This window comes from Sinocyclocheilus grahami, unplaced genomic scaffold (assembly GCF_001515645.1).
Source record: "Sinocyclocheilus grahami isolate Dianchi unplaced genomic scaffold, SAMN03320097.WGS_v1.1 scaffold1458.1, whole genome shotgun sequence".
Lineage (NCBI taxonomy): Eukaryota > Metazoa > Chordata > Actinopteri > Cypriniformes > Cyprinidae > Sinocyclocheilus > Sinocyclocheilus grahami.
The window spans coordinates 105,984-117,519 of NW_015506637.1; the positions used below are offsets into that span (position 1 = coordinate 105,984).

The 11,536-nt window shown below is 46.5% G+C and overlaps 1 protein-coding gene across 4 annotated transcripts in view; it reads left to right on the forward strand.

Annotated features, from left to right (window-relative positions):
- Positions 1-7,159, forward strand: part of LOC107570436 (polypeptide N-acetylgalactosaminyltransferase 10-like) — a 12,389-nt gene extending 5,230 nt beyond the window's left edge. The window contains exons 3-7 of one of the 4 annotated variants that reach the window (XR_001607033.1): positions 1,777-1,998; positions 2,378-2,494; positions 2,698-2,847; positions 4,131-5,856; positions 7,130-7,159. Coding sequence is in view for 3 of the 4 variants with exons in the window: in XM_016256667.1 (XP_016112153.1) it covers positions 719-820; positions 1,777-1,998; positions 2,378-2,494; positions 2,698-2,847; positions 4,131-4,298 (759 nt within the window). In the remaining variant the exon portion in view is untranslated. Of the gene's footprint in view, positions 1-684; positions 821-1,776; positions 1,999-2,377; positions 2,495-2,697; positions 2,848-4,130; positions 6,106-7,129 lie in introns of those variants that run through there. The other 3 variants (XM_016256666.1, XM_016256667.1, XM_016256665.1) reach the window with 3 other exon arrangements.
- The last annotated feature ends 4,377 nt before the right edge of the window (positions 7,160-11,536 follow it).

Below are 11,536 nucleotides of genomic sequence, written 5' to 3' on the forward strand. Positions count from 1 at the left end.
GCCAATCACAACGCACTGGATAGCTGGCCAATCACAGCACACCTCGCTTTTCAGAACGATGAGTTTTGTACAAATCGACACGTTTCAGAAAGGCGGGGCATAGAGGAGAAACAATAATGTACAGTATGTGGAAAATAATGTGTTTTTTTAACCTTAAACCGCATAAACACATTTCATAACACCAAATACACCAAATAATGTTCTTTTTAGCAGCATCATATGACCCTTTAAGGAGGAAATATTATGAATGAAACTTGATCGACAGCAACAGTTGCTATGTCATTATCCTAGTGAATAGAATAGCTTTAATTAATGTACAGTCACTGGTACACATCAAGCCTTTCCTGTTATTTTGCGCTCACGTGTTTCAGCCACTTTTCATTCATTAAACGCACGTTAATCTCGCACACACAAGCGGTTGCTGTGATAACGAATAACAATAGTCAAAAACATCCCACATCTGAGGCTGAGAATATAACCAGAGCTGCGTGTATTATATTTCTGTGTTGTTTTAGATCAGTATATTCTCCTATCATTCACAGTAAAGTCAGATACAGCGCCCCCTAGTGTCTTCAGGAGAACACGCTGTGAATGTAAGCAGGCTTCAGAGTGAGTTTAGTGTCTGTGTTTGCCGTCTGCAGTGCTGTAGTACTTGTGTCACTGTCGGCGTGTGTTTCCATTCATTTGAAAGACTGTTTTCATCTTCTCTGAGGTGTGGATGTGTGGCGGCCATATGGAGGACATTCCCTGCTCACGCGTGGGTCACATCTACAGAAAATACGTTCCCTATAAAGTGCCGGGTGGAGTGAGTCTCGCCAGGGTGAGTTTGAGCATCAGATCCGACAAACACATCCAGATCCGGATCATTCTGAGACCAAGCAGATCAGATTTACTACATCTCTGCAGTTAAAGCAGTGAAGATCTCGGGTGTTGCTCAGACGGAAGACTGCTTGCGTCCTCAGCGTTAAACACAAGAGTGAGACGCTCTAGTAAATACTTTATATTAAGACTGACTTTCTATTGATGCGTCTTTCGGATGAGACGTTAAACCGAGGTCCTCACTCTCTGTGGTCATTAAAAATGCCATGGCACTTCTCGTGTAACCCCGGTGTCCTGGCCAAATTGCCCCCCTGGCCCTTGTCAATCATGGCCTCCCAATAATCCCCCAACCACTTGATTGGCTCTATGACTCTCTCTCCTCTCCACCTGTAGCTGGTGTGTGGTGAGCGCACTGGCACTGTTGTCCTGTGGCTGCCGTCGCATCATCCAAAGTGGATGCTGCACACTGGTGGTGGTTGAGGAGAGACCCCCCCACATGATTGTAAAGTGCTTTGGGTGTACAACAATACACAATAAAGCGCTATATAAATGCATCATTCATTCATTCATTCAGTACAGTGAATGACATCCGTCTGCGTCTCCCAGTGGTGTCCATTATGAATAGTTCAGCATCATGTGGTTAATTCACAACAAAACATAATGCCCTCATCTCCGAAATCGTTTCTCTCTTTTGAAGTTCATAATGAAGTAGGAGAGGTCAGCGCCGATTCATTTTCTGAATTGAAATGTGTGCAAAGGATTGTGGGTGATTCTATGCATCCTTCAAAATAATGAAGGCCGTCTGGATATGCAGGCTTACTTTACGGTTGAGAAACAGTCCTCAGTGAGCCGGCATTAAACAGTAGAAACATCAGTATAAAATGAAACCAAAGCACCGTGCATGTGTTCAGTAACACGCAGGGACGTGTATATGTGTGATTCACCGCTGTGTTGCAGAATCTGAAGCGTGTGGCCGAGGTGTGGATGGACGAGTATGCAGAGTATATCTACCAGCGGAGGCCGGAGTACCGACACCTGTCTGCCGGAGACGTGTCCGCGCAGAAGCAGCTGAGGAGCCGGCTGAGCTGCAGGAGTTTCCGCTGGTTCATGACGGAGGTGGCCTGGGATCTGCCCAAACACTATCCTCCGGTGGAGCCTCCGGCCGCTGCGTGGGGAGAGGTGCGTGCTAACGGCCCAAAACACGTGCTGAGGAGCTCACATCTCACCCAGAACCACCCATATAGCCTCACTAATCAATAATTAAACACGTTTCAAAGATAGTTTAGGATTTTCCTGCTGAAACCAGTCTGAGGTGCCAGGTGATTTAATCTGGTTTCAGATAGTCTGTGTTTAGCTGGATGGCCCAAAACCCTTTTAAACCAGCCTAACCAGGCTGAGAGACCTGTTAAGCCCAGCAAACCAGTTTAGGCTGGTTTAAGATTAATTACATACATAACATTACATAAAGCATATTTTCTGGGACAAAGCTGAGTATAAGTCGCTCTGGGCAAGTCAGAAGTGTGTATTGATCCTTGCAATGATGTGTGCTTGTCTTCAGCTGCGTAACGTCGGCTCCGGTCTCTGCATGGAGAGCAAACACTTCTCCTCGGGCTCCCCGATCCGTCTGGAGAAGTGTCTGAAGGGACGAGGCGAGCCGACCTGGAGTCACGGTCAGGTGAGAGACTCAGATCCGTTCCCAGGGAATCCATGCACTGAAGAATGTGCTTCTCTGAAGCTAAAGGCAGATTCTGTCTTTCTCAGTGCATTATTTGGATGAGCTGATTTCAGTTTGACAAATGTGCTATGAATGTACGAGGATGCAATGTTGCTGAATGCATTAATGCAATAACCGTAAGAGTCTGTATGTATGTTGTGCAGGTCTTTACGTTCGGATGGAGAGAAGACGTACGGGTGGGAGACCCGCTGCACACTAAGAAGGTCTGCTTCGACGCCGTGTCACACAACAGCCCCGTGACGCTCTACGACTGCCACGGGATGAAGGGGAACCAGCTGTGGGCCTACAGGAAGGTACATCAGCATCTCCACATCTGTGCAGACACGTCACTCTGTACAGGGAGCTCGTTCTCCGTCAGCCATTAGAAACATTAGTCAGAGTTAATGCTTCATTTGACCTTCTCTACTGTCAGGTGAGTTTAGCATTCAGAACAAAGTTTATTTTGAACTTCCTGTCACACTTCCCCTCCAGCCACGCCCACATCTCAACATCCAATCAACAACCGATGCTCTGAAACAAGTCCCGAGAAAGACACTGCACTGAGAAAGACATTTTTCTTTTTGATGATGGACCTTTTTCACAGAAGTGAAAGTCGTCCTAGTTGAGTGAACGGCAGACAACATCAAATATATTTAGCAAGAGAAAAACTCCACGATAGTGTTTTTACGACTTTCAAAATGAGGAAAAAATAGAGAGAGATTGATAACGGCAGTCAGAAGAGAAAACGATGCCAGATTTACCGTCACTCCCACAGACGCTGCATATGAACCATTTTACATGTGAATAAAACTGTTCCTGATTGTTGTCATTTTCAGCTGTAAACTGGCATACTGATGTGTGTGTGTGTGTCTCTCTCTCTGTGTGTGTGTGTGTGTGTGTCTATCTCTCTCTCTCTGTGTGTGTGTGTGTAACCTCAAGCGCGTGCCCTCATATTGTTCATTAGGGTTGCCTGATGACTTTGAGGGTGCTAAGATGTCAGGTGTTTCCAGAAGGGAATCATTTAATTAAGAGATCTATCACAATCCACCTACTGCAGTTTAGTCGTGTCTCCTCAGGAAGAGCTGAATTATGGTTGGCTAAATGAGTGTCCTTCTTTTATCTTTGACATGTGCAGTCTTATGTAAATGATGGACAACAGATGAAAATCCTCATTCAACATTTCACCTTCATAATAGCAGCACATCATGCATCATTGGTCAATATATGGGTGCCACATCAGTCAGCGATACTTAGTAATAACCTTTGTGGTGTTGGCAGGATTAATATTCTAGATGAATGTTCCTGTACGCTTGAAAAGCAGCCACTCTTTTGTATTTGTCTCTTTTCTTCTTCCGTCGTGGTGTTCAGCAACACGCTGGGCTCCCAGATGGCTCATGCAGCATGTCATATATCTGCCTCATCTCATCCATCGCACTAAAACTTCATCAGACACCTAAACAAGAATTTGGTTTTGTCATAACTGATTACATAGCAGTAGGCTTATGTGTGTGTGTCTATTTATCTCTCTCTCTGTGTGTGTGTGTGTGTATCTATCTCTCTCTCTCTCTGTGTGTGTGTGTGTGTGTGTGTGTGGCAGGATAAGAGCCTCTATCACCCCATCAGTAACAGCTGCGTTGACTCTGATGCTGCACAGAAGCGGATCTTCATGAACTCCTGCGATCCCTCGTCTCTCAGCCAGCGGTGGCTCTTCCAGAACACCAACGCCACGGTCTTAGACTCCTTCAACAGCAATCACAACGAGTAATGCTGCCAATATGAACATGAGAATCCACCGGGCAGCTGATGCCGGCGAGAGCTTTGTGATCACGATGTGCCGCTGCTCTCCGAAGAGAAACGTTCCTGTGCCTTTACTGAACCGATGAAACTCTGTTCTGATTGTCTGACTCCAAACCGCTGGGAAAGCTGAAGCTCTGTGCTTCTCTCCACACTCCCATCATCATCATCTTCATCACTTCTGCTGACTTTCACCCCATTGACCTGAAAATGATCCGTAAGAGTGTTTGCAGGGCAGCGTTTGACTGATGCTCTTCGTCTGCTTCGGTGTGTCTGAGGAGCGTCTCAAAGACAGTGATGTCGTCACTCATTTGCATACTGAGTGATTGGATTGTGCTTCTGTTCAGTCATCATCCTCCCGTCTCTGATTCTTGTGTGCGGTTAACAGAAGAGTCTTTACACAGAGTCAGAGCCTCAGACTGTGGGCTGCCTTGCAAACACGTCACAGTTTGTCCTTCAGAAATGCGAATCTGATGCTGTCCTTTGTAAAGATTGAGAGGTTTATTTATTTGACTGTTCTGAGTCATTCCCCAGAAACACTGGGCTCATCGTGAACGATGAAACACCGACAGCAGCCTTTACTGAGCACTGTGCTTAAAACGTGATTTTATTATCCAGCTTCTCTTTGTTGTGTTAACAAATATAGACGTATTCTATTTGTTTTTTTTTTTCATTTTAAAGGACATAATGTTTTACTACAAAGGCTTCAAGGCGGTTATGTGTCGACCCTGTTAGCTAAAATCATGTACGGTTTCATCATTCAGAAGCGGTTATATTTTGTCAGGTTTGTCCATCGGGGAAATCTCAAATAGTCAGTCCTGTTTCCATGATTTTGTACCGTAAACAACAATGCAGTTAAAATTACTGCTGCACAGCAGAAGACTGTGGAACGACCGGACTATATTTTACTAGATTATTTGGTCAGCTGCATTTTCTGCTGTTTGTTTCTCCCCCGTCTGTCTCTGATATAACCAGCTGAGATCCACTGGTTCTCAGTAACTGCTTGCACCCAAAGACGGATCCTGCATGATGCTGTTTGTAATGCACATGAGCAACACGATGTGAAACTTGAATCCAGTCGACGTGCCTTGCTGAAAGATGCTGGTGTGACGCACAGCACACTGTAGTCTAGTTCTCTACATTCAGTGTTGAGCGTTTGACCCGTTTTTACCATTAAATATTTTTACAGATTATCTGCCGAGCACTTTGAAATGTTTCTTTGATCCGAAGCTGTTTTAAAGTTGATCTGTCCAGCACTTTCAGACGGTTCTTTGTCCAGAGCCTGTTTTCGAGTATTAACGAGTTTGTAATTTCTGTCGATTCTAAAGAGAGCCCTGGGTTTCATAATGAATTATTGCTATTGTGTCTGGTGGACCAGTGTGTCAGACGCACATCTGAATAATTACAGTTTAATACTGAGCTTAATAACTGAGTTTAATACTGGAGCTTTTGAACTGAAATGTTTAAGAACCAGCTGTTGGTTTGTTATTGTGTAAAACTCCTGCCTTGATGGGTTTCCAGACGTGTGTGTGGAATATGATGATATGGGGTTGAATCTTGGGAACAGTAGTAATTTTACACAGGTTTGTCACTGATGCATTAAAACGGTTCTGCCACCATTTAAACTGCTCATCATAAATTATTATTAGTATTCATGCACAGAGAAATGTGTAGTGGGTTCAGTTCTGTTATTTTTCTGTTCATTTGTATCAATAATGTTTTGTCATTTCAAGTCTGAATTCTTGCAAAATTATGCCGTCATAGAAAAGCCATTAAATCTTTTTCTCTTTTAGTACAAATACTACTGTAAAACTGTCCTGGTCTTATTTGGAATAGTTTGTATTTACTTGCATAATTTGCCTGAATTCAAATGAGTTTTCATAGCCTCTTTAGGAAAATGTTCTGCAGTGAAGTAGTCGCATGTTTTTCCTGGAACAGTGTTTTCTGAAGTCCTGCAGTCATGCATTAGTTGGTGTGCATGCATTAGTTTGGTGTGCATGCTCGTTCAGGTCTGCAGCAGCTGCTCGTGTGCAGGGCATGTGAACTCAGACACCGCAGTAAAGATAGTCTGCGGTGTGATATTCAGATTTCTTCTGGCTATAAATACGCAGCGAGCTGTCACAGACAGTCAAATAATACCGAATATCATTCTCCACGATGTGTGCATTCAGGTGACGCTGTCTGAGCAAAGATAAACACTGCCACGCGATAAAACAGCGCTTTTGTCTTCCAGCAGTCTGCGTGTTTATTGGTAATAAGACGTTAAACATTCACGTTCCTTATAGAGGCCTCAGCGAGGGTTACTGAAGAAATGCAGAGCTGAAGCTGGAGACGACACCGTCTCATTCCTCTCAGCGGCCAGCTTTCACAGCGATAGCCATTACACAGCTAAGAGTCGCTACGAAACCCCCGATGACAGCTCGCTGCGTATTTATAGCCAAAAGAAATCTGAACATCAGTCCGCAGACTATCTTTACTGCGGCATCTAGACTCGTGTTAAATAAAGACTCATCAGCCACGAGTTCTCAACAGCTCAACATCACTGCAAATAACTCATTTCTCCCACTTCTGGAGTGTTTTTGCTCCAGCAGCACAACAGACGAAAGCACTTTCTCCTCGCTTTCAAAACGGCTTTATTTCGCTGCATGTGCTCCGGAGCAGCGGCTGTATCAGAAGCCCAGCTTTAGATGCGGGACTCTGTAAAGAACCGTTATCATTATAATAAACAACGCTTTGTGTTTTACACGCAATCTTCGCATCGATAAACTGAACATGAGATTGAGTAGCTGAAGTCTCGTGAAGGTGTGTGTGTGTGTGTGTGTGTGTGTGTGTATATATACACTTATGTGAGTGTGTGTGTGCTCCGGTGAGCCGTTGCATGACATCGACAGTCAGGAAGTGGCGTTTGATTGACGCGCGCGCTGACCAACAGAAATCGAAGACGCAGCCTCGGAGGCCCGCCTTGTTCGGAAACCAACCAATGGTCTTTCAGAGCTACAACTTCCGGTTTCTGGCAAGACTTGTTTCATTGTGTGTATGTTGTTGTAATGGCCTCGTAGTTTATAGCGCGTCAAATCTGCAGTTTCGGCGCGGACACGGTCGGTTCTGACAGTTCGGCTGCTCCAGTGACGTCTTCAGCGAACCGGAGATTCTCGTTCTGGACGCTTCTCTCGGCGAGCCGTCCGTTCATCCGCGGCGCGCGCTCGGCTCTTCGGAACGCTTTCAGCTGCGTTCGGCTCGACCGCCTCTCCTGGACGTGCCGGTCATGAACGGGTTCAGCACGGAGGAGGACAGCCACGACGCGCCGCCCGCGCCGCCCTTCTTCGGCCAGAGCTGCTGTCTGATCGAGGACGGGGAGCGCTGCGGCCGCGCGGCGCACACACACACTCTTCGATCTCCCTCCCTCTCTCTCGATCGAATAATTCATTGAAGTAGCTAAATGTTATAATTAATTATTCAAATAAATGTGATCTTACCACACTATTTAATCTGTCTGATCTGAAGCGGGCAGAATGCTGAGTTAACGAGCCGTAGCTTCACGTCAGGTGGTTCTTGCCTTCACGTCGTGCATTAAGATCATTCAATGTACAGCTAGCCGTGCATTATCCCTTATGTATTCGCTCTTTAGCAGCAGTTTTTTACACCAATATATAAATGACACCCTGGTCATTCTTGGTGTACCTAAAATAGTCTCTCACTATCGTCTTCAGGCATTTCTCTGGTGGAAATAAAGGATCGCTGTTTGGTTCCTCTGTCATAGTTCATCTAGTGTGTGTAGTAGCCTCCGTGTCTCTGATAAGCACAGCATTTTAAGTTGGCGCACCACTAGTGTAACTTTGTTTTCGTTTTGCGCACGTTGCAACTGTTCCGTTCTGTGCAACAGAAACACTTGGTGTAGCGGAGGCTTTACGATTAATTAACCGTGACATTTTAAAGCGCGGTTAATTGAGAAACCGGTTAATCGCTGCATCCCTAGCTCCAACAAACCGTTCCAGTTATACACTTATTTTCACATAGCTATGAGAAGTGTTGTACATGGACGTGCATACGGTTGCTGTGCTGTATTAAAGCTTTAATCAGAATAAAACTGTATATTAAAAACTAACAGAAGCAGTAGCATTTACAAACACCAGCGTATCTAAAAGTATGAGACAACAACAAACAAACATACCATTAAGAGCCGTGCTTGTACAGATTCTGCTCAATCCTCTTCATTAATATTCTCTGCGTCTCAATCGGGCTCAAATTGATAAGCAATATAGAGGACGTCATTGTTTACAATACAACCGAAGCACATTCTGAGCTTGAGGGGTGGTTTAGCCAATCACAACACACTGAGCCAGCTGACCAATCTCAGCCCATTGCGTATTTCTCGAAATAATCGAGTCGTTTGTCAGAGAAGGGAACAGATCGGTGTGGAATAAAGGTAAATTATGTGAAAAATAATGTGTTTTTTTAAAAACAAAGCATAAACACATGTTAGACTGCACCCCATAAACACAACCAAGCCTAGAAAAAAAGCAGTCACCCACCCCTTTAAATGTCTTAACTTTTGAACTGGAGACATTGGAGTTTTTTCCATTCTGCGTTTCTGCTGAACCATTTTTCCCTTTAAGCCGTTCGTTCCTCTGTGGATTAGCTCACATTTTGTGTAGGATTGTGGGAGACTAGTTAGCTCTGGATTAGTCCGTTCATATTGTTTCCAGTAGTGGCTCCTGACCGTAAATGTAGGTGTGGTAGATTCTGGGCCATATAATGAATATAATTATGATGACTGTAAATGTTGAACACATGGAGACACACTGTTGGCAGCGGCCTGGTGTTGTTGCGTTGTTCAGCCCGAGGATGGCGATGTAATGCTGATCGACAGTGTTACGAGCACACACACACACACACACACACACACACTCACTCACGCTCTCTCCCACACACACACACACACACACACACACACTCACTCACGCGCTCTCACACACACACACACACTCACGCACACACACACACACACACACACACTCACTCACGCGCTCTCACACACACACACACACTCACGCACACACACACACACACACACACACTCACTCACGCGCTCTCACACACACACACACACTCACGCACACACACACACACACACACACACTCACTCACGCGCTCTCACACACACACACACACTCACGCACACACACACACACACACACACACTCACTCACGCGCTCTCACACACACACACACACTCACGCACACACACACACACACACACACACTCACTCACGCGCTCTCACACACACACACACACTCACGCACACACACACACACACACACACACTCACTCACGCGCTCTCACACACACACACACACTCACGCACACACACACACACACACACACACTCACTCACGCGCTCTCACACACACACACACACTCACGCACACACACACACACACACACACACTCACTCACGCGCTCTCACACACACACACACACTCACGCACACACACACACACACACACACACTCACTCACGCGCTCTCACACACACACACACACTCACGCACACACACACACACACACACACACTCACTCACGCGCTCTCACACACACACACACACTCACGCACACACACACACACACACACACACTCACTCACGCGCTCTCACACACACACACACACTCACGCACACACACACACACACACACACACTCACTCACGCGCTCTCACACACACACACACACTCACGCACACACACACACACACACACACACTCACTCACGCGCTCTCACACACACACACACACTCACGCACACACACACACACACACACACACTCACTCACGCGCTCTCACACACACACACACACTCACGCACACACACACACACACACACACACTCACTCACGCGCTCTCACACACACACACACACTCACGCACACACACACACACACACACACACTCACTCACGCGCTCTCACACACACACACACACTCACGCACACACACACACACACACACACACTCACTCACGCGCTCTCACACACACACACACACTCACGCACACACACACACACACACACACACTCACTCACGCGCTCTCACACACACACACACACTCACGCACACACACACACACACACACACACTCACTCACGCGCTCTCACACACACACACACACTCACGCACACACACACACACACACACACACTCACTCACGCGCTCTCACACACACACACACACTCACGCACACACACACACACACACACACACTCACTCACGCGCTCTCACACACACACACACACTCACGCACACACACACACACACACACACACTCACTCACGCGCTCTCACACACACACACACACTCACGCACACACACACACACACACACACACTCACTCACGCGCTCTCACACACACACACACACTCACGCACACACACACACACACACACACACTCACTCACGCGCTCTCACACACACACACACACTCACGCACACACACACACACACACACACACTCACTCACGCGCTCTCACACACACACACACACTCACGCACACACACACACACACACACACACTCACTCACGCGCTCTCACACACACACACACACTCACGCACACACACACACACACACACACACTCACTCACGCGCTCTCACACACACACACACACTCACGCACACACACACACACACACACACACTCACTCACGCGCTCTCACACACACACACACACTCACGCACACACACACACACACACACACACTCACTCACGCGCTCTCACACACACACACACACTCACGCACACACACACACACACACACACACTCACTCACGCGCTCTCACACACACACACACACTCACGCACACACACACACACACACACACACTCACTCACGCGCTCTCACACACACACACACACTCACGCACACACATACACACACACACTTACTCTCTCACACACACACACACTCTCACACATACACAATAGGGCTGCACGATAAATCAGATGCGATATTTAATGCGCATCTTATCAGTAAAGCCGGTTCTGTAATCAGCGGTAAATCTCCATCACCTGCGTGCTTTCACATTGAGCAGCATTAACTACACAGAGCCGTTGTTCACTGACGAGCTGCGCGTTATATCGTGCAGCCCTAATACACACACTCTCAAACATACACACTCTCACTCACACACACACACTCTCACTCACACACACACAC